This window comes from Etheostoma cragini, chromosome 7 (assembly GCF_013103735.1).
Source record: "Etheostoma cragini isolate CJK2018 chromosome 7, CSU_Ecrag_1.0, whole genome shotgun sequence".
Taxonomy (NCBI): domain Eukaryota; kingdom Metazoa; phylum Chordata; class Actinopteri; order Perciformes; family Percidae; genus Etheostoma; species Etheostoma cragini.
The window spans coordinates 11,466,788-11,489,627 of NC_048413.1; the positions used below are offsets into that span (position 1 = coordinate 11,466,788).

The window sequence follows — 22,840 nt, forward strand, 5'->3', positions numbered from 1 at the left end:
CCATGACATAAAAGCTGTCAGGAACATGAAGGAGTCTTTATGAATGTTTATGACTGTCACTTGGCAGTCTTTTTATTGTCTTGTCAAGTTGTCACAACAGAGAGATTGTTGTCTAGGTTAATGTCAAGTTTTCATAATACAAACATCTCAAACAATGCTAACTTTGCATTAAAAGTCATAATTTACTGAATGACATTTAAGTCAACAGTCATAAACTTATGGTCCATTCATGCCACCTGGGCATATCAGGGACCGCCCCCCGTGATTACGTTGTTTTTCCGACTGCACATGTTCACATGGTCGTGATGCGTGTTCTTCTTTTCTATTATGTTGGCAAATTCTCTGGTCGGGCAAAGCAAAGTAAGGGGAGGTAACATTGCTCCTTATGACCTCATAAGGGGCAGGATTCCAGATCGGCCTATCTGAGCTTTCATTTTCTCTAAGGCAGAGCAGGATACCCAGGGCTCGGTTTACACCTATCACCACTTCTAGCCACTGGAGGACCATAGGCAGGCTGGGGGAACTCATATTATTGAGCCATGAGAACTTTAAGTTACTCTGTTGAAACCAATAGATGACAATAACCTAGATTGACAGCATAATGTGGACGTTGGCAAAATGTATTACATGCATGTTTACATTTTCTGTATTTAGAAAAAGCATCTAACCATATAACACATAGGAACAATCGTCGGCCGTGTGTCTGTACGTCAGTTGTCAAAAACGCGTTGGATTCCCACATGAAGTGACGTGTATGATGACGTCACTGGGGGACATATTTTTCCCATGCCCATGAATGCACAGAAATACTCTCTCATGTTCAAAACATGCGTCATGTCATGGTAATGATCGTGTTATGTCATTCCTATGCCCACTCCTTTAAATAAAGTGTTAATCAACATTCAAATTCCTGAACACAGATTATGCAATGCTGTGTGTGATGAAACATCTTGTATTAGAGACATGACCCGTTGTTTTTCAGAGACAGTGTATTAGAGACATTACATGGTGTGATGACTTGGGGTTAGGTTTTAGGAGATTACCACAAGGATAAACTAGGTGCTTTGTCAATTTCAATGTTTCTTAAATCCCTCTAATCTGGTTCTGCTCTTTGACACAGCACAAACAGCTGGGTTGGGATTAGTTGTTTTTTGACATGATTAGCAGAAAGGTTTAAAACAGAGGACACGATGTGAGCATTTCTATTCAAGAGCTTTCTTTTTCACAGAGTCCACAGGTGACCCTGGTTATGTAACCACACTTCTGATTTAGGGAATCAACCTCCGTGTAGGCAGCATGTCGCCGTTAGAATGAGTAAAGTTAGTATCCTGATACCATTTGGTATCCAGCATTTTATTTGAACCTTGTCACAGCAAGCACTTTACTGATAATGGGAGGCCTCAGCAGTGCATTTTGAAGAGAAAAAACAGGTGTAAAAAGCACACCACAAATTATGATTTTGCTCCAGCAAATTGTTGAACCTATCCCTGCTCAATTGAAACATGGGGTGATAAACAGAGACATATTTAGTTTGCTGAAATGTTTTGAAATCGTTCTACCATTTACACATTAGAAAGTCCTAAAAATTGCACCTAACTCCGTATCACTTAGTCTATCTGCAAATTACCCTGGACCTCTAATAAATTACCCAGGTGTAAAGGAAAGACCATGTGATGCTTTAAAAGATGCCCATCTCCAAAGCAAAACACTCCATCAGACTGCAATTAAACCATGCACTTCCTTTTCCAGATGGACTGTTTTCCCTAGTTCGGCTGGGCTCCAAGCGATTCAAAATCATCTTATTCAAGAATCTAATTACTGTGAAAGGGGGTGTTTTACTCTGAATAGCTTCCACTAGTGGAGGGCTGCCTTGACTGTCAACAGGGGCTATTACTGAACTGTCAAAACAGTCATCAGGCAGGAGTGGAGGCATTCAACTGTGGCAGATACGTATACATCTTTCAGATAATGTGACATCCACATACACAACCTCGGTAAAGGCCCAATGTCACCAAACCGACAAAAACACCTTATTTCATTCTAATTGGACACTTTACTTGAAATATGTGCTGGGCAAACACACAACGAACTCATTTAAGAACGGTCTACCAACCAGCTATACCTTTTTTTAAGGAGGTAATCAAGTTGCTTCTCAATAAGGACTAAAATAAAAGTGGACTGCTGCACAACAGACAACAGGCTAAAAATCATACCTCTGCACTGATTGTGAACGCAGGCCACTTTCTGTGTTCTCAAAGCAAGATGATGCAGCTGGATATCCGACATGTTAAACAGAATTCTGGTCTCAGTCCCTGTCACTGTGGGGGCACAATGCATACGAATGCCTCATTGATCAAATGGGTATCTATCACATTTCAATTCAAACAAAAAGCATTTTGCAGCGACATACCTTTACCCGAGCCATTCAGCATGTTGGAAGCAGCGGTCTGGCTCACTGTCTCCCTGGGGCCGTTATGGGCTTCAGTGGTTAGAATTTAGCAGGATATTACACAATTTGACAACCACAATGACTCAAAGTATTTTGAGGTTTATATTGTTGCTCATGGCCACTTTTCTGTACCATCGTCTTTTTATTATTCTTCTGTGTTCAATTTGTCATTTCACTTTTATTGTATCATGTGGTAATGGTGCTCCGCTTGTTATCATTTGTCACACTTCTCCACTAAAAGACAACAATGAACTGATGAAACATGGCTTTATTATTGCCATTAAAAAAGACTTGTGCTGTCAGAGACAGTATAGGTAACCTGTCTACTCAATTATGTAATTTATGGTACAGTTTCTTTTTTTTCTTTGCTATACCAGCAGCACGGCTCTAGGGAGGCAATATTGTTTGGTCCACCACATAGGTCCAGGCTGAAATATCAGCTAGGGGATGGACTGTCATGACATTTTGAACAGACATTCATGGTCCCCAAAGGATAAAACTAGCTGACTTTGGTAATCCTCTAGTGTAGCCAACAGGTTGGCATTTATGGCTTTTGGTGAAATATCTTGAAAACTATCAGATTGATTGGCACAAAGTTTAGTAATTGCATTTATTGAACCAAGTGCATATCGTATTGTTTCGTCACACCACCATGTCCAACATTGTTGTTTATGACCAAAAACCTGCTAAATTTAATGACATTTCATCAGTCTCACTTGTAGTGTTAATCAGCAAATGTTACCCTGCTAACTAAGATGGTGTTCAACATCAGCATGTTAGCATACAATTGTTAGCATTTAGCTGAAATCAGTGCCATGTCTAAATACAGCCTCCCAGAGTCCCTCATTGTAAACTCTGGTTATAGAATCAATATGTTGCTCATATTTCTAACATAGATATACAGTTGATTTAAAAAGTCTACAAACCCCTGTTAAAATGGCAGGTTTTTGTGATGTAAAAATATTAGACAAAAGACATGTCAAAACTGGTTTCACCTTTAATGGGACCTATAACGTGATCAATTCAACTGAAATACAAACTAATACTTTGTTGGAGCACATTTTGATTTTATTGCAGCACTCAGTCTTTTTGGGTAGGATTCTATTACCATGGCACATCTTGACGTGGCAATGTTTGCCCACTCATCTTTGCAAAAGTGCTCCAAAGCTGTCACACTGCGAGGACATCTCCTGTGCACAGCCCTCTCAAGATCACCCCACAGATGTTCAATTGGATTCAGGTCTGGGCTCTGGCTGGGCCATTCTAAAACGTTAATCTTCTTTTGGTGGAGCCTTGCTTTTGTGGATATGGATGTGTGCTTTGGGTCGTTGTCATGCTGAAAGGTGAACTTCCTCTTCATCTTCAGCTTTCTTACGGAAGGCAGAAGATTTAGTCTCAAAATTGCCTGGTATTTGGAGCCATTCATAATTCCCTCCACCCTGACTAAGGCCTTGGTTCCAGCTGAAGAAAAACAGCCCCAAAGCATGATGCTGCCACCACCATGCTTCACTGTGGGTATGGTGTTCGTTGGGTGATGTGCAGTGTTGTTTTAGCACCAAACATCTTTTGGAATTATGGCCAACAAGTTCAACCTTGGTTTCATCAGACCATGACACATTTTCCCACATGCTTTTGGGAGACTTGATGTTTGTTTTTGCAAACCTCAGCCGGGCTTGGATGTTTTTCTTTGTAATACAAGGCTTCCGTCTTGCCACCCTACTCTAAAGCCCAATCATATGAAGATTACAGGAGATTGTTGTCACATGTAGCACACAGCCAGATTTAGCTAGAAATTCCTGCAGCTCCTTTAATGTTACTGTAGGCCTCTTGCAAGCCTCCCTGAGCAGTTTTCTTCTAGTCCTCTCATTAATTTTGGAGGGACATCCAGCTATTGGTAACATCTCTGTTGTGAGATGTCTTCTCCACTTGATGATGACTGTCTTCATGGCATATTTAATGCTTTGGAAATTCTTTTGTTCCCTTCTCCTGACTGATACCTTTCAACAATGAGCTCCCTCTGAAGGTTTGGAAGCTCTCTGCGGACCATGGCCTTTGTTCTGAGATGCAACTGAGAAAATGTCAGGAAAATCCTTCTGGAACAGCTGAACTTTATTTGTAATTAATCAGAGTCACTTTAAATGATGGCATGTTTGTGATGATTTCTATTTAACATGAGTTTGAATGTGTTTGGTTAATTCTGAACATAGCCACATCCCCAGTTATAAGAGAGTGTGCACACTGCAACCAGGTTATTCTAAGGTTTTATTTTTTCAACCTCAAAGTTTTCAGTTTGTTTTTTAGTTGAATTGTTCGCGTCATAGGTCACATTAAAGGTGGAAATAGTTTTGACATGATATATCTTTTGTCCAATTTTTTTGCATCACAAAAACCTGGCATTTTAGCAGGGGTGTATAGACTTTTTATATCCACTGTAAGAATCACCCAACTCCATGGAGCAAAATAACATCTTTCAGCTCGTTGTTTAATTGGACTGTTTTCCACAAAAAAAGCTTTGATAAACCCGCTGAATGCTACCAGCCCAACATCTGACGGCAACGTTAACTAGATAACTAGCTAGCTAACATTAATTAGGCTAGCTGGTGAACGACGTGGAGCTTTTAGCTGCTAAAGAGTAAGATATTTCCCTCAAGAACTGGTGGAGAGCTTAAGACAAATAAGTAAATATTGGACTTACATTCATCAGGGGGTCAGAAACATCACTCCAAAAGACTGTTTCTCTGTATCTGCTGGATGTGTAAATCATAGACCAATTTCCCTGAATTTCTGTTGTATATTCTGTTTGTTTTTCATTGTATTATGTATTTCGCTTTAAACAAAAAAAAAGCCAGTTACTTATAATAATTCAACCAATGATCATTGTACTTTTTCCTCCATCATTAACACCTCTGAGGATCCCTTGGACAGTGAACACATCTCCCAAAATTCAGCACAGTGAGTATTCCATGTGTACATGTATGTGTGGAGTAGGGTGCTGTAAAAACACCTTGCTCATTGCTTGTGTGATGGGTCTTAGCTGCAGTTGATTTAATGGGGAAATGTTCTGTTTTCGGTTACCACAACATTGTATTGCACAACTGGATTGGGGCTCTGGAGATAAGGATTAACCTATTTTCCACATTCAGATGAAACGGCGCCCTCTGGTGTTTAACCCTACCAAGTTAATGACAGTACACAGCCGTAAAATCCACCCAGCCTAAGAATCTAGACGCTGCCTAGCGGTCAGCACATTTTATTTGCAGCTAGTGGGTCTGGCTTGTCAGGCCACAATTAACCCCTTTAAATATCCTTTCAGAGGCGGAAGTTGACGGGCAATGGCACTCAAAATGGAATCTCAAAAGGCTTTTAAATGCCACATTTCCTCCAAACTGCTTTCCATACACAGCTTACCCTGCTGTGAAAAATGGATTTAACTGATTTCTGCTGCAGTGCAGTTTGCCTTGTCGTGGTCAGAATTTTTTTCTCTCCATAGTATTTAAAGTCTTTTTAACACTGGCTTTACTAGCACCAACATGCTCTTTCTTATAGGAATCTGACCCGTTTACTCAGATTAGAATAATTTAAGAATATTTACATTAGACATGCTTTCCATAGTACAAATCTTACTGCTATTTGAGGTTAAATAATCCACCTTTATGCTGCACATGGAAATGGTAGGTAGGGGAATAAAGTATGGAGCTTAAGTGAAAGGACAGTAAGACAGCCGTGATTTATATTTTTAATAGTTTGCTTGACACCGTCATCAAACTGGTCACACAAACAAGATTTGAAATGTTTTCTTTTAATAGAATTTTAGACAACCAACTATGTAAAATAAAAAAAAGAAAACCAACAGCAAAAGTGAAATTGTATTCACTTGTTTTTTTTTTCCTTAAAAAAATATCAGCCTTTCCCCTTGTTCACAAACCGTTTCAAAACCTGGACAAACAGAAAAACACGATAGATTCCGAGAAGCTGGAAGGCCATCAACATTTGTTGGCAAATATAAATATAGTGGTTTGAACAGGGTCTCAAATAGCTCACATGGAAAGAGTGTACATACAGTTTACACGACAGTAGGACACTCGGCACTGCCTGTATCAATTTTTATTAATGTAGAAAACCATGATCCTTATTTACTGATTTAAGTCAATGTGTTTATGACAAGGAAATATATACATTCAGCCAGCTCTATTGTCTCTGGAGTATGGCGTTTGTGTTGCCCCTTTGATCATGATGTGTGTTTCCCCTTTGATCTCGATGATTGTCTATTGAGGAGCATAATTGTGAGTGTATGTGTAGTCTGAGTAGTAATCCTGTGCCCCACCCCTGCCTGCTGGGTAACCCCAAGGGTAGGGTCCACCTCCAGTACCGTCCCCCCGATCATGTCCTCGTCCAGGCCGAGGCCAAAGTCCTACTGGTAGAACTCCTCTACCTCGATAGCTCCCTAAAGAACCAGGACCCATACCACCCCGCATAGGCCCATGATCCATCTGTCCAGGGATGCCACCTATACTACCATAGCCCACACCACATATTGGATGTGGAGGCAGTTTAGGTCTGACTATTGAGCCCCCCCTTGTGGCCGCTATGGGAATGCTCACTGAAGCTCCAAGGTTGTTAACACAATTCACTGGAGTCCTGCCCCCCTGACTACCAGGGATGCTACCTGCAAGAGTCTCCCCAGTCTTAGGCAGCCCGCTGGGGTCCACTGGACCAGATGTGACCATACCCTGGCTGCTAGAAGTCTGACAAGTGCTGGGCCCTGCTGTCCCCCATAGACCCTCCGTGGGTCCACAGAGTGTCCTGTCATGTTGCGTTGGGGTCCCGCTAGCATTTTTAGAAATGTCAGCTATGTAACCTGGCGGGGCTGAGTCATTGTGGTCTGTGAAGGGGAGGGAGGTGGTGAGGGGAGAGTTCCCAGCAGCCCCGGCTCCTCCAGTGTCTGAGCCATATGTATGGCCCATCCTCATAAGGTGAGGTGGAGGGGGAGGTTTGACCTCCAAGGGGAGCGAAGCTAGGTTGGCTAGAGGTCCTGCTGTGGCCATGACAGGGGGGGTTGGGACTGTGCTAGAGGCTGTGGCCGGGACTGGGGTGCGGTATTCCTGTTCCTGGGTGCTGCTGCAGGGTGAGGCAGGATAGGCCGGGGAGGCCGCATAGCTAGAATAGCCCGTGTAAGATGACCACGAGGCTGAAGGACACAGGAAGCTCTGGTGGGGATTTACAGGAAAACCTCCTGGTGACAAGCTTCCAATGTCCGAAGAGCCTATTCCCATCTGGTTGGTGGCTTTGAACTGCGAGATGGCTGTTTTGAGAGCACTGTAGTCAGACAGCGTTGGCGTTCTCTCGGGGGTGGCCGTCTGGTCTGGGAGCGGAGGACGAAACTCTTCCGTCTCTGGTGGGGGCGGCTGTGGAGGCTTCCCCTTCTCATCTGCTTGGTTCTGCACTGAGGGATTCGATATGGTGATTGGCTCACCATCATCAGAGTCTAATGACATGTCTTCTTCTTCCACACACTCATCATTCACTACTGGGAGAGCAGGAGAGGCCAGAGAGAGAGCAATGGAAGTGGAAAGAAAGATATTATCGAACAAATGTGTTACAGATGCATTAACAGCACCAAATGTACTTTAGAAACTCTGCTGGGCAGTGCAGACATCTTTAAATGGCAAGATAACTGCACAGAGCAAAAGGCAATTTAGCAAAGCAATCCCAATACAGCAAAATGACATAAAATCCTGAGTGTTCTGAGGCCTGTACTACGAAGCAAGATTCGGCGTTAACGAGGTAACTTCAGGTTCAACCCAGGGTTTTCTGTATCACGACGGTGGATCACTCGTTACCGGGTTAAATCACCGAGGTAACTTATGCTGAACACCGAACCTGCCCGGGAGCAGGTTGTGTCGGAGATTAGAGATCAACCAGGGTAAACCGCCTACTGAGCAATCAATACTCAATTCATAACGGTGTCACCGTTCTTAAAAGATCTGAAGGAGCTCGGTGCGTGAAGAGAGAGAGCGAGCGAGAGCGAGAGAGAGAGAGTGAGAGAGGTGCGCTCAGATAAGTTTTAACATTTAGAGACAGACGAGCTGCGAGCTCTGTTCCTGTTGTTGTGTTTTTTGTTGGGTCTCCCCCCTCCCCGTCCTGTCTGTGTTGTTTTTTTTGGTCCCGGGAGGCCCAGTGCATTGTTTGTTAATTGTATAATAAAAATTTGATCACAAAAACATATGGGTATTTTTATGAAAGATGTAGATTTTAAGCAGAGGGAATTGCGTTGGCTATAGGACACTTGTTGGCTTCTTGAACCATGTGTTGCCAATGCGCACATGCGGTTTTAATTATCTTTTTATATTTTTTATTGGGTCGTTCCCACTGCCAGGGTTGCAACTGAAATAATAGGCAACTGCAGTTTATGGAAAGCACAAGTGTAATTATGTTCAGATGGGGATGACTAATGGGGAAGTGGTATTGATGAGCGTGTTGTTTGCTACTCTTATGTAAAATATGCGGCTCTGGTAGATGCTTGCGATTGGTCACAATGTGCAAACATCACCTCTTTTATGTGAACGCGCACGCCGCTAGATTGGGAAGCCCGGGGTTGATTGAACTAGTTGTTAACCCCCCCATGACACAGCTTATGCGGGGACAGCGGTCAGTAGGTTAGGTGAAGCCGGGTAAGTGATATAAATCCGGAGCATGTTGAAATGGATTCGTAGTACGGGCCTCTGGGGTGTTGTGGTGTTTAGTCCTGCTGTTGCTGCACCGACCTGTAGAGGGCGGTGTTGGGAGCTCATTCTGACTGATGGAGCCAATCAGACTGTGGAAACCACTCATGACGTCATCAATGCTCCCTATTACTATTCCATTTCTGGAGTACTGTAGGAACATCTCAAATGGCCTCTCTGTAAAATAAAACATCACAACATGCAAAAGTTCAGTTCACATTTTAAATCCGTTCAGTGGTCCAAACAATTGTAAATACTTTTTTTATAATTATGATATTGTTTAGAATTTAGCAGGTATAAAAGAAAATGTGTCTATATCTGGTAGTTTTATGTCAGAAGACTGGTGAAAAGATGTAGCCTAATACCTAAATACTAAAATACCTGTGAGGAAGATAAGGTGCCGCTGCTGCGTGTGCTGAGCTTGGAGTTTGATTAGGCATTCTAGGTCTGGAGCCTGACGCGACTGGGTGTCACACTCGTGATAAGGGAGAAACTCCACTAGGTGCTTCTTTTGGTAGGCCGTAAGAAGGTTCAGCAGCCCCATGGCATTGGTGTTTAACCTTAAAGAGAATAGCAAACGTAGATCCATACAACGTCAAGGTGTTTTATTCACAGCTCCGTTCTGGCAAAAAAAAGATGATTTGGATTTAACTACTACTATTTTGTGTAAGCTCCTACTCACTGACCTCCCCAGTTCTTTGAGCTTCTTCTGGGACTTGCAGTGCACCTTCCACTGCCAGGGGTGTTCAGGGGTGCTCTGCTCCTCCAAGAACTTCAGCAGCCCCTGCAAACGATCTGGAAAAAACAAGCAACACCAGAATGAAGGACTGTTCAAGTGATATTTCCAAAACCTCTTACAGCTCCAAAAAAGGAAAGTAAAACCTACCCTGCGTGATAAGGTCAGGGTTGAGGACAAACTCATCAGACACCATGAAGCCTCCAGACACAAACAACTCATTATAAGTGTGGTTCTTGACATCGTCCAGAGTGTCCACTCCAGCAAAGCTCACTGAAGGCAACTTCTTCAAAGACACTAGAGCCGGGATCTGCACGGGGAAAAAATTAGGTTCTCACAAATGTTCTTTTAAAATAAATGTAACGTGTTTCATGTATTAGATATATATGTAACACACACACACACACACAAGTCTTATACAGGTGTGAAAAATGCTGTTAAATAAGAATGCTTTCAAAAATATAAATAATGATCGTTTATTTTTATCAATTAACAAAATGCAAAGAAAGCAAACAAAAGGTAAATCTAAATCACATCAATATTTGGTGTTACTGCCCGTTCCCTTCAAACCAGCATCAATTCTTATAGGTCCACTTGCAAAAAGTCAGGTAACGTTGAGGATCGTAGACGCAGTGGTCTGCTGAGGAATCTTGGTGCAGCAGATGAAAACACATCAAGCTCCTTTCCCTTCAAAATCGGACGATGTCGAGCAGTGACATATCAGCTCAGAGCTGGCAGCAACCAGTGGGACCCAGGTACACCCGTCTACTTCCCGGACAAGTCTGGCCAGAAGTGGTCTCCATGGAAGAGTTGCAGCCAAAAAGCCTTACCTCCAACTATGTTTTCATACATAGTTAAGTCGCTTGGCCTTTTTTCCATGTCGGCGGTTTGGGTTTTTGGCTGAAACTCTTCCATGAAGACCACCCCCAAATATTGATGTGATTTAGACTTGTAGACTTCTCACTTTGAATTTTATAAATCGATAAAACTAAACAATCATTGTTTATATTTTTGAAAGCATTCTTAGCTTACAGCAGTTTTTTACACCTGCCTAAGACTTTTGCATGGTACTGTATATATATCCTGACCTGATACAAAATGGATAATAATCCTGTCAATTAAAATAATTAAACTCAGCAGCCTGATAAAAACAATACCCTGCAGCAGATGTATAAATTCAATTGGGATGCTCTTATTTATGTTGGAACACTGTCTGGATCAACTGGTGCAGTGAGGCTGTGACTGACATAAAGGGAGTGACAGGAGGTGATCGTACCTTGTGCACATGTGCAGCGATGTCCTCGTTCTGAATGATGATGAGGAGCTTATCTAAACTGCAGCTGTTTTCCAGAAACGTCTGCGGGCTGCACTCACTGTTGCCAAGACTTTTCAAGTACTCCTTTGTGACATACAACGTGAGAGACGTAATTGTTAGAGACAGGCAGATGAATGTGTCTTTCTCTCTTACACTTACAAATACTGACTGACTGACAGATACACAAAGAGCTGAGCACCGAGACATGGAACACATAGTGACAAAGAGGAGATAGTGTAGCCTTTCACTTTGCCATTGCCAGTCTATGTGTATGCCTGTGAAATTCTCTACTGCAGAAGGCTCTTTGGCTCCAATAAAAACCATGATCTAAATTAAGCCTACAGATGAGGAATATGAAAAAAATAGATGGGAAATGTGAAAGTATGTTGAATCCAAAGTAATTTCACGATCGATTTGATTAAATGATTCACAGAAAAGTATTAGTCAGCGATTTTGATAATCCAGTTGAGGTAGTTTATTTAATGGCTCACCAGTTCCAACTTCTTAAACGTGAGGAGTTTGTATTTAAATGTACATTTAACATCTTTGGGCTTTTGCAACCAAGTCAGTCGCAGAGGTTTTTTTCACTATTGTCTATTGACTAAATGATTAATCGTGCAAAACAACCCCACTAATTAATTAATTATGTGAATTAATTTATTTTCTATTGCTTTCAAAACCACATTGAGACCTATTGTACCTTGATCTCCTTGCAGACAGTGCTCTCCTCCACCTCGTCGCCGGAGTAGATGTAAAATTTGACTGTGTTCTTGGTGACGTCCTTAAAGATCTCCACCAGGCTGCTGAAAACCTCTGGCTTCAGCTGACCAATGAGGCTGCCAGCCAGCAGGCCAGACCCACTTCCAGAAGCGGGGCCTGGGTTTTGGGACTTGGCCTCGGGAGATTCTGGTGTGACTTGAGAGGGAGAATAGACCTCCACCCCTAACTCTGCTGACGAGCCTTCTGTTTTAGGCCTAGTGGACGCCGTCCCTTTGACAGTGACCATTTTACCACTCTGAGACGAGGCGGTGCTCTTCGACAGGGAGGGGTCCGCTTTAGTTTTGGAAGTCTGTATGGGGGTGGGGGGTGGTGTTGTTATATCAGATGTCGTCACTGGGGGAGGTGGAGGAGTGCCCTTAGAGGGAGCAGGTGGGGCTGGGATCAACGTGTCCATCTTTTCACACAGTGCTTTGATATGCCCCTGAATGGGGACAGGGGAGACGTAGGGTGTAACAAAGTCTGAGAAGCAGCTGTTGGGTAGCCAGCAGTGGTGTGGAGGCAAGCGTGTGGGTAGCTGCGAGGAATAGCAGATGTGGTGAGTCTGCATAATGTTCTTAATGTCAGAGGTGAGACTGTGAATTTCCTGGTTGAGTATGGTGTCCAGGCTGATGGAGGGCCTGAAGGGAACCTCCTCAGCAACTGGTACCGTGGCTGGTCCGGACGCTTTTTTTACTTCCACGGCTGCAGGTGTCTTCGGCTCTGGGTAGCTGTCTGCCACCGTCACAGCCTCGGGCTCTGGCTCAGGAACAGGCTGTACTCCGTCTGGAGGAAAGAAGACAGGACACTTTGTCAGGGTGATGCCTTTGTTAACCAGATCTAAATATGCCTACAACAAAGGGGTCTGTGTGAACTGACTGCTTTCAGGTACCTTCACTGGCGGGGTTAACCCAGGCTGGGTTGTCTGAGGTGTAAGCTGGCTCAGCTGGGGAACCTGCGCTAAATGGACTACCTGGGCTACAGTCCATGTCCTCCTAAATAGAGAAAACACCAGTAGTTTTTTTTTTTTTTAACCTACAAACATGTTTTATCCATGGTAAAATATTTCAAAATAACAACAATCTACAACAACCTCTCACCTCTGTGTAGTTTGTTTGAAATGCGGGCTCACTTGGTTTTTTCGGATCTGGTTCAGGGAAGGCAGTTTGCCCACTTCCTGAACCCGTCGAGGGATCACTGTGGTTTGACGGCACAGACGTTGAGCCCTGAGCCACGGCTTTGTTGAGAGTAGTGAGGAGGATCTTGAGAAGGCGCTGGGTTTCGTTGACTGAGGCATTGGTGTTCCCATGAGCCCTCAGGTCAGTGTCATAGATGCCCATGCTTTCCATCACTGCGGTCAGATTGTCGCTCTGTCCAACCTCATCTCCGATCTCATCTGCTTGGGCTCCTGGTAACATACATGCAACTAATGAATTGGAGGCATCTACTACATTTGGTATATTAGACAAGAATACAAGAATATATTGAGCACTTTTACACCACAAATTTGACGTGCATTGTTTAGGGAATGTAAAGAAGGATATATGTTACTGCATATTTATTACTGCATTTCCTTTTAGAAGTTAAAATGATCTAAGACGGTGGCTGAAACTTCAACCTCAAGTGCAGGTTTTACTGCACTTCACTCTCTACAATAAATGCCTGCATCTCGACATTTGAAAATGTTAGATTTGAAAAAACAATCTAAAGTAATTTCATTTGTAAGCCAATAAACTGTCAGTGTGTTAATATGGTGCCACAATGGGCAGCGGTGTTGTGGTTTTTTTATCTGCAATGCAATTACCAAGAACTATTTAGACAAAGTTGTGAAACTATTATAATATGATTTTTCACATAACATATGTGAAATATAATATTCATTTTTTTCAGAGGAATAAACTTGGGAAGCAGTAGGTGAAAAAATTTAAAAATCAAGCTACATAGACAGCTACAGCCCTCCTCACCTCTACTGGGTTCCCCATTGCTCAGCGGATCTGAGCGTTGGCGTTTGTTCATGACCCCCCTTTCATCTCCCTCAAACTTCCTCTTCAGACTGTTCACATCCCAAGCCCCGTCCTCTTCCCTTTCCTTCCCAGGATCCTTCACTAGGGCTTTTTTGTGAAGTTGGATCAGTTTAAGCAACTGTTTCATCTTGTCTTTATCATACTCATTCTGGGACAGCCGCAACTTCTGAGGGGGCTGAGACTGGGACTCAGTATTGGATGTTTGCTGCAACTGGGCTCCGTTAGAATGGGCCAGCCCTTGCCTCCGCCTGCCACTCTCTGAGGGTGGCTTCTCCGGTGCTGGCCTCTCTGGAGGGGGCCTCTCCTGGGGCAGCCTTTCTGCAGGTCTCTCTGCTCTGTCCGAGCCCCTGTCTGAGCCGCCCCAGTCAGAAACAGGGCTGTATTCCACTGGGGCTGGAGCAGCTGTGGGTAGGGGTAGAGGTAGGGGTAGGGGTAGGGATAGGGGTGTGGGTACGGGTATGGGGTTCCGTATTCTTTCAATAATGTCTTTAGTCTTGTTCAAAGGTAAAATGTAGTTGACAGGGCTATTGACGTAAGAACGCAGCACGGCATCCATGTTAAATTTGGGTCTATGCACCGCGAGCGGGTTGATCCTATCGTCCACGTTATGTTTGTAGTCGGGCAGAATGAACGGCCGCACTGTGCCTGAATCCATACGAGTTAGGTAATCGGTGGCCTGGCGCGCCACTCCGGAGCTGAGGTCCTTTCCTGGGTTGGGGCGCAACTTGAAAAGCGCGTAGTGCAGAGCAGGGAGGAAGGGATTCATGGAGGACAGGATAGCAGGCTGGGGCTCTGTCGTCAGCGGCTCTGGATCGAACAATCTTGATGCTACAACAGAGGAAGCAAATGTCAGTGTCATGTAAAAGATGCCGGACGGGGAACTTGGTAGAGCGTGTGCCCATTTACAGAGGCTTAGTGTTCAATGCAGTGGTCGCGGGTTTGATTCTGACCTTTTGCAGCCTTTTGCAGCATGTTGTTCCCTCTCTTTCTCCCCTTTTAAATGTCTAAAGCTGTCCTACCTAATAAAGGCCTACAATGGCACTAAAAAATTTTAAAAGAAAAAAGAGCCATTTTTTTATTTTTATTTTGTTGAGGAGGAGGCGGCGAGTTTAGTAGGTAGATGTGAGAAAGATCTTTGTTGGATCCAAACATTCTCTGCTTGCTAATAAAACGTTCCACATGGGAACTCTGTGCAGATTCTGCCACTGGGTCAGAAAATATTGATGGATACAGAGTGAATAATACTTACAATACTTGACAACCGTCCTTGACTCCTGAAAGATGAATAATGCTTGCAGGTTCTTGTCAACACGCCCCCGTCGCTCTAGAAAACAAATGGCAGGTTGTTGTTTTTTATAAGTTGAACCCTCACTAGAGGCAACAAGTAGGTGTTCAAGTGACACAACAGAGAATTATGAGAGGAGAGTAAAAGCTTTTTGGCACCTTTGGACTCAATCATCTGCGCTGAGGACAGCAGGAAGAGAAAGCCCCTGTCAAACAAGGACTTCACCAGCACCTGAACAAAGAGTGTGTACATTGCAGTCAAAAGCATCGGAGTGTATCATTATCAGATAATGTGAGCAATCATAATAGTCTGTTGCCGGGTAGTCTCGCATTGCTAGACCTATCTCTACAGCGCTGTGGAGTAAGGTCTGGCTACTCCACACATACATTCTAGGGGGGGGGCACTGGGTTGTTTGTATTTCTTTAAACCAATCACAATGGTCTTGGGCAGCGCTGAGCTCCTGACGCAGCGCTGTGGCTCTGCAAAAATGGTCTTGGGAAGTTCCTTGTTTTGGACCCGCATAACAAAACGCCACATCAAGTTAAATTAGCTGGATATAGGGTTAAACGTAATTTGCTCTGTACTTTGTCCACAGCTATTCCCACCAATCGGTCCCAAAAAATGTCCCAGTTGGATAGTTTATGCGGTTTACATATCCTTTGTTAAACTCTACAATTATTCCCTGAAAGAACCAAGCAAGCCTGCTTTTTTGCACAGTCCAGATATTCTTCAAAACTTGCCATTTTCAGTGTGTGGCTTTCTAGCTCCAAGTTTGTTATTGTTTCTAGTGACTTCATCTAGTACGTGAAGTTAGGAATTTATCTGTAGCTCAGTCTGAGTTGGGTTGGGAACCGGAGGGTCACAGGTTCAAGTCCCTATACCGACCAAAGCATGGTGCCTGGAGAGGTGCCAGTTCACCTCTAAGCAAGGCACTGAACCCCAAACTACCCGGGGCGCCTTTCCATTGGCAGCCCCTCACTCTGACATCTCTCCATTAGTGCGTGTAAAGGAACTGAGCGTGTGTGTATTGTAGTGTAGTGTGTAGTTCAGGCAATAAAAGAGTGTAAATTGTAATTTCCCCTTGTGGGATTAATACAAAATATTATTATTATTATTAACCAGACCATTTGTGGTGCAGAGTTGCATTTATTCCTGTCTACACTTGTACTACAGATTTGTTTTTTGGATCATTACTGTAATAATGAAATGAAAGCAGCAAGACAGTTTGACAGATGTTGTCTCAACATGATTTTCTTGTTAAAGATGAAAATTAACCATAATTATCAAATAAGAGCAACACTTTGCAACCAATGTCTTTGGGAATTTTCATGCAGGAGAACCTGTAGGGGGACTCACCATCCTGTCCCTCTCCAGTTTGTTGACCAGCGCTGCCAAGCTGCCACTGGTTGGTTTGCCTTTACCATCCACCACCTCAAACAGGCTGCAGGACATCCCGCATTTCATCACTGCGGACAAAGAAAGCTCAGTTTTATCTAAAATAATACAAATACTTTAGTTACAGTAATATCAAAGGCTTTGGTAAAGTAGCTGTTTCTGTAATACATAATGCAGGTTATGGCTTTAGAATAGCTATATGAAATGGATTACATTTAATGCATGACCTCCCTTCATCCCCAGGGCATTTCCTATCATTTATTTCTTAGGTATACATATGTGAGGTCTGGACTGACCTTCCCGTGATGCGCTGTAGGTGTCCCAAGAAAAGAGCACGGAAGGAATCTTTCTTTTCACCTGATCCAGCTGCATGCCTCGACTCACCTCTAGCTTCTCAGGCCTTCAGGGAAGCATGAAGATTTATCAAACAGCAGATCATAACAAGTTCCAGAAAAATAACTTCCTTTTGAACTTTTCTCCTTTTCTAGAGATACAGAGAATGATAATATGACTAAAAGTTTACTCACAGTTTGAAAGGGAGGTAGGGGCGCGAGGAGGATCGTAAACAGATTGGGAAAAGCTCCAGGCCCTTGTTCACTAGTGGACCGCTCCACACAGTGTAGCAGCTCTTCCCTGCAAAGAGAAAGCAGAGTGGATCACTTTTCATAAATGCTGATTTGTCACTGGAAAGGCACATTCTGCACTGGTTGTTGAATCGAAATTGGATGTTTTTGGGTGTGCAGCACTTAAAGTGCACTCTTCTGTTACTGAAAAGCAGTGTGCACACCAATCAAAGTGTTAAAAGTTACATCTTGGGTAGTTAGTTAAAGCAGTTGCTGACCAACAGCATTAAATGGCCTTTAAACATCAGGGTTTGGCAGATTTTAGTAACTTTACATTTTGAGTGGATGGCGAGCGCCAGATGCCGAAATGGACGGCATTAAGATTCTGGAGGGAGGGTTTATTTTGAAAAATTTGCCAAATGGTTCCATTGACAAGATCTGTGTGTTTTGTCGTTGGGAACTGAGCTATCATCGCAGCATGTAAAGTCTGAAATACCACTTGATAGCCGAGCACACAGCTGATGCAAATTCTCTCTCTCTTCCCCCCCCCCGTCAAAGTATTTTTTTCACCCTTTTATGATGGACAGTGTTACACTGTGTGAGAGATTATTTGCTCCAAGTTTGAATGACTGCTCCAAGTGAGAATGTTACATGTGAAATTGAACACTAAAGCAGGCTAATTGCCAATAATGTTTTCCATACAAAAAATATTTGCAGAAAGCAAGCCAATCCACTTTTCCGTGTTGATAAGAGCATTAAAATGAGAAGAAAAAAAATTATGAGCCAAAAAAAAAATCAAGGGACATTTAGAAAAGATAAAAATGTGTGATTAAATGCGAGTTAACTATGACATTAATGCTATTAAATATTTTAATTGTTTGACAGCACTAGTATCTATCTATCTATCTATCTATCTATCAATCTATCTATCTATCATGGATGATCTGATGTGTGACTCCAGCACCCAGAGTCCCTCATTGAGTATATATATTTTTTGCAAAGTTTGCAGCAAGCCTTGTACCTGGAGATAGGTACGGCGGAAACCGCTGTTATCTAGCCATGTCTCGTTAAAAGTACACTTTCCCATTTTCCAAACGTAGGCCTAGCCAAACTTTAACTAACTCTGAGGAGACGCAAACGTATGTGGCAGGCAGGTATTGCATTTACCACGGGATTTGTAGTATTATCACCGCGTACGTACCAATTCCAATATCTAACAAAAAGTACTACAACACACCGAACCAACGGCCTGAGGGCAGCGTTCTGCTGGTTTCGTTACAGAGCAAAGAATTTAAATTTAAAGATGAGAATTTTAGACTATTTTAAAGACCCTGCAGGAACCCTGAAACATATAGCACTTTACACAGCGAGACACTACACGTGGAGGCTTATTTGTTTCATTACTTTTTTATCAAATGGAAAAAATGAAAATGTTTTACCTCGGCTTCCTTCGGGGGAAATAGTGTTAAACCTGTTTTGGAGAGGGGGGGAAAAGCCTGTTAAAACTGGGCAAACTTCTCCAACCACCAGAAGATACTTGCTGAGTTTCACTATTTCTTGCAGGAATATGTACCTGTGTGAAGTCATAGGAGAGGCTGCAGCCTCCTTGCCTTTGTACTTGAAGGAAAGCACAGCATAAGGGCACACATGCCTGGGCCGTGTTTTGATCTCATCAAACGCAAACTCAAAAAAATATTGCTAAAAGACAACAAGAAAGACATTAAAAATGTACAAATCCTGTCCATGAAATAAATGTAAAGCATTACTTTGATGACACAATACATACAGTATTTGAATGAAAAAGAACCCATATTTACCTGTGTGAGCTCAAAAGCCCTGTAAGACAGCAAAGACGTCACCCTATTGCCACTTTTGGACAAGTGGCAATCAACCTTGGTAGAAGGTTCCAGAGCATTCTTAGGTATGTTGTCATGAATGTGCTTTATTCGGCCCTGAGAGACAAAACAAGCAGGTGAGCTACAGCTCCCACAATCATTAGAAGATCTGTCAACAACACATAATGAAAACTAGCGTGCTAGCCATACCCTCATAACTTTAAAAACGATCATGTCTCCAGATGAGCCGACTTCAAAGGGATTGATTTGTAACAGATCAGAATATTTGGAAACATAAACACCTACAATGACAAAGGAACTGAATTAGAGGAAAAGCATTACCACCATGCTCCATCAAAAATGCATTTAAGTATCATATTTACACTTTCTAAATCAAGCCTTAAGAACCATGTCAATGACTTATTTTGAGAAAAAGACAAAACATGCATTCCTTGAGTAGTTAGTAACCAGCATTTAAGTGATATATTGTTAACATATATCAGAACCATTCCCAGCTGTTGATGACATATATCAGCTATCTACAGTTGTATGTTTATCGGCCAAATGCTAACATCGTCAGATGCTAATCAATCAGTTTAAAATTGAATCCATCAAAAAAGGAAACTGATTAGGCTGACATCCCTCAAAACAATATCATGAGAGCAGTCACCCAAAAACCATCATTACACCTACAATAAAGTCTTCTTTCAAAGCAACATGCCAATTTACCCATTGATGGATTTCCTAGTGTATTAATCCGGGAGTGCCCAACCGACAGACCCTTTTCACAGATCCATAGGAGCTAAACATACAAGAGAACATACAAAGCTCAGAAGCATGTTAAAAGAACAACCATCATGCTTTATAATGTGTACCTCATCAATAATACCTTTGATTTGTCTGGAAAAAGGAAGCAGTACGACTCGGCCAGTTCTTGTTCTGTCCTGCCCTCCTGCTTCATCTCTCTCCGCTTCTCGATGAACTGGCACAAAAAAGGTAGCAGACAGCAAATTAAATACAGCAGTGTGAGCCTCAAAAACTCCTACAGTACATACACAGCAGTGTTGGTCAACAAACATCCTACCAGATGCATGATTTTGCTAAATTGGGTTACAACCAACAGAAAGGCTCCATCAATAACAAGGGAGCAACTTAATTGCTCATGGTGACATTGTGTGGCACTGGCGCAGGAAGACAATGACCAACCTCCTTCGCCAGCAGCTCATTGTGAATGAGCCTGGCCTTGCAGTAGGAGAAGGTTCCTCGTGACGATGAGTCTAGGTAAAACGAGGAGACAAGCTTCACAAGGTCTTCAAACTCCCGGCTGTCAGGAGGCAGAAACTGGTATAGGCCTGCACACAGAGAGGTGAAACCGTGGATTAGCATTTAGCATCTGCTGCATAGTTTGCATTTGAAAAGGGTCAGTACAAAAAGGAGCATAGTGTAGGAAAACCAAGTCACACCGCAGAAGACAGCCATATCAAACTATCACCCTCTTCTCTCATTTCTAGGGTCATATAGCATGAATATATCAAGCCTAAAACAGGTATCTTTCTCACATGAGAAGACCCTTTCTTACACAGGACCTGTGTTTTGACATCAGCTCAATATCAAAGTCACATGATATGTTCCATTATATAATACATTAGGTAAAATAGAAAGCAATGTGCTTGCAGACAAGAAAGTCTTTGTGTATGTTTAGTAGGGCTGGGCGATGTAGAGAAAATCAAATATCACGATATCTCTGACCAAATACCTCGACATCGATACCACAACAATATTGCAGTGTTAACTATTGGTGCTTTCACAAAATATTTACACAATGGGAGCATTGATAAATAATCATCAGTAATGTGGATATAATGACTAGGTGGGTAAAGAGAAATACTAGAACAGTTACAATAGTCTGGTAAGTGCAGAAAATGACTTAACTTTACCTTAATGCAGCCTTTCATTCCAGGAAATGACAATGCTTGAGCCATATTACAATAAAACAATGTTCAAAATCTAAGACAATATCTAGTCTCTCATGCTATAGCCAGCTCATCACGACAGGTGACTGAAATGTCAATAACACTAACTAGGAATCCCTAACCTTGACAAACTGCTGTACAGATGATCCAGCCTTGCAACTGTCTGTTTTTACAGAAGGTGTATTTTGTCAAACCATGCAACGAAGTGAAACCATCACTAGTTAATTACTGGATGAAACATAATAAGCCTCAAGCTGTGGAGTAACACAAGTAGTAAACATCTGTCATTTGTGGCAGAAGTACTGAAGACAGGTACATGGAGTGCACACACGGCCAAGTCTGTCTCACAGTTGTCAAGTTTCCAACTTGGGCAGTAAGACATTGTATACATTACAAATATGCAAACTGCTGATTTAACCGGATGCTGCAAACACGGCTGTTGAATAGAGGCGCAAAATGTGATGTACAGCAAATTCAGCTCAACTTAAATGCAAATAACTTACGTATGACATCAAGGTTTGTAACAACCACTTTTCTAAGGGTACTGTGAACTGCTTGGGAGATGATGGGGCCAGTGTCGTTGTGTTGTACTCTGAGGAGTGTTGAGGTGAGGTGTTAAACTAAGGGATGCTCTGATATATCACTGTCATCAAGCTGGGGCAAGGGTTGGGCAGCCTTAAGGTTGCATTAAAAGTGCATTGGTACGTTACTGTGAAAATATGTTGGAAATAAACGGGTGGGGTAAATAAATACATGCCCTTCACTGAGGTCAATGAAACACCCACGTGTTGTCAAGTGGTGGCTGCAACACACTCATGACACCAGCAGCATTATTCAATCAGACTGTGGTCGTTCCATGAAAAGGTGGGAATTCACATTGCCAGTCCTCAAAGTGTTGCTTTCAGGCGCCTGTACAGGACCGTAACGTTAGCTTGTTGCAGCTCTCTGGTAACTTGGATACCTGTTGTGGACTAAAGTTACCAAATCTATGTCTGCAAAAACTCGCGCTACATTAGTCAGGACTATCCGTGTGCTTAACTAGTATGACGTTGGTTTCTTCTGAACCTAAATGTCGGTGAATATTTTGTCAAACTCGTTAAACTAGCGAGGCAAGCCAGCCAGCTAGCTAGTTAGTTAGCAGGCTAGCAACATGCAGCAGCAGAATTATGAAAGACAGTGCAGGGTCTGTTCAAAATAGCAGCGTTATGGCACCACCTTTCCGTTCTCTTATCTTCCTCGGGATTTGAAAATTTCTCCGTGGCAGCTCTTCGCTCGGTCTCTGGCCTTGCAAGGGAGAACTGCTAATGTTCCGGGCATCTGCCTGCGCGCTCCTCCGCCGCTCAGGGGCTTCTTGTTCGGGCATTACCCTGTCTCCACATCCAGGCCGATCGCCATTTTGGTTGGCTGTGGCCGAGGTGGCGGCTGAATTCTTCGGGGGTTCGGCACCCTCTGGGTGTAGATCGTCCGTCTCGGTACATTCTGAGTCCCTTTTCCCCACCGCGTTGGGGTTCAGGGCCATTTTCAGGCACCGTGCACGTATAACGGGCAATGTAGATCTAACAATTACGGCGCCGCTTCACACACACACACACACTCTCTCCTCCTCAACCTGCCTCCGCCATTGTGAAAATGACGTACACGTTCTTCTCCACCACTGCAAAACGCTGCCGTCACTATGTTTACATTCGAGAAAATCCACGCCACCGAGCGGCGGATGGATGCACTGTGAGACGTGCAGTGATGGATGGATACAATGAGAATAAAATGTAGCATACCAAATATGTAAT

The 22,840-nt window shown here is 43.0% G+C and overlaps 2 protein-coding genes and 1 long non-coding RNA gene across 4 annotated transcripts in view; 1 reads left to right on the top strand and 2 right to left on the bottom strand.

Annotated features, from left to right (window-relative positions):
- The window catches only part of LOC117947436 (metabotropic glutamate receptor 7), a 104,105-nt gene extending 98,916 nt beyond the window's left edge, over positions 1-5,189 (bottom strand). The window contains exon 1 of the mRNA XM_034876359.1: positions 5,145-5,189. Within this exon, the coding sequence (XP_034732250.1) occupies positions 5,145-5,150 (6 nt within the window). The 5' untranslated portion in view covers positions 5,151-5,189. The remainder of the gene's footprint in view (positions 1-5,144) is intronic.
- The window catches only part of LOC117947508, a 1,113,976-nt gene that overhangs the window by 321,652 nt on the left and 769,484 nt on the right, over positions 1-22,840 (top strand). The window lies entirely within an intron of this gene.
- tasorb (transcription activation suppressor b) lies at positions 6,173-22,719 on the bottom strand. 2 transcript variants are annotated; one of them, XM_034876335.1, is made up of 23 exons: positions 22,269-22,719; positions 20,287-20,432; positions 19,970-20,062; positions 19,810-19,882; positions 19,291-19,382; positions 19,063-19,197; positions 18,819-18,943; positions 18,685-18,716; positions 17,210-17,315; positions 16,979-17,082; positions 16,644-16,753; positions 15,446-15,518; positions 15,252-15,326; positions 13,943-14,830; positions 13,079-13,386; positions 12,871-12,973; positions 11,923-12,764; positions 11,184-11,306; positions 10,058-10,217; positions 9,858-9,966; positions 9,553-9,731; positions 9,214-9,348; positions 6,173-7,973 (listed from the first exon to the last, which is right to left on the bottom strand). In XM_034876335.1, the coding sequence occupies exons 1-23, from the start codon at positions 22,570-22,572 to the stop codon at positions 6,715-6,717; spliced, it is 5,574 nt and encodes a 1,857-aa protein (XP_034732226.1). In that variant the 5' UTR covers positions 22,573-22,719; the 3' UTR covers positions 6,173-6,714. The 2 variants fall into 2 exon arrangements, with proteins under 2 accessions (XP_034732226.1, XP_034732225.1); XM_034876334.1 differs by having other exon boundaries at positions 6,173-7,976; positions 22,269-22,572.

Bases quoted from the DNA above. Each gene is read 5' to 3' on its own strand.
- tasorb (XM_034876334.1), bottom strand. From the start codon at position 22,572: ATGGCCCTGAACCCCAACGCGGTGGGGAAAAGGGACTCAGAATGTACC. The intron at 20,063-20,286 runs GTTGGTCATTGT...TTTTTGTGCCAG, and splicing joins ATGAGCTGCTGGCGAAGGAG to TTCATCGAGAAGCGGAGAGA. The intron at 19,883-19,969 runs GTATTATTGATG...TTGTATGTTTAG, and splicing joins TTTTTCCAGACAAATCAAAG to CTCCTATGGATCTGTGAAAA.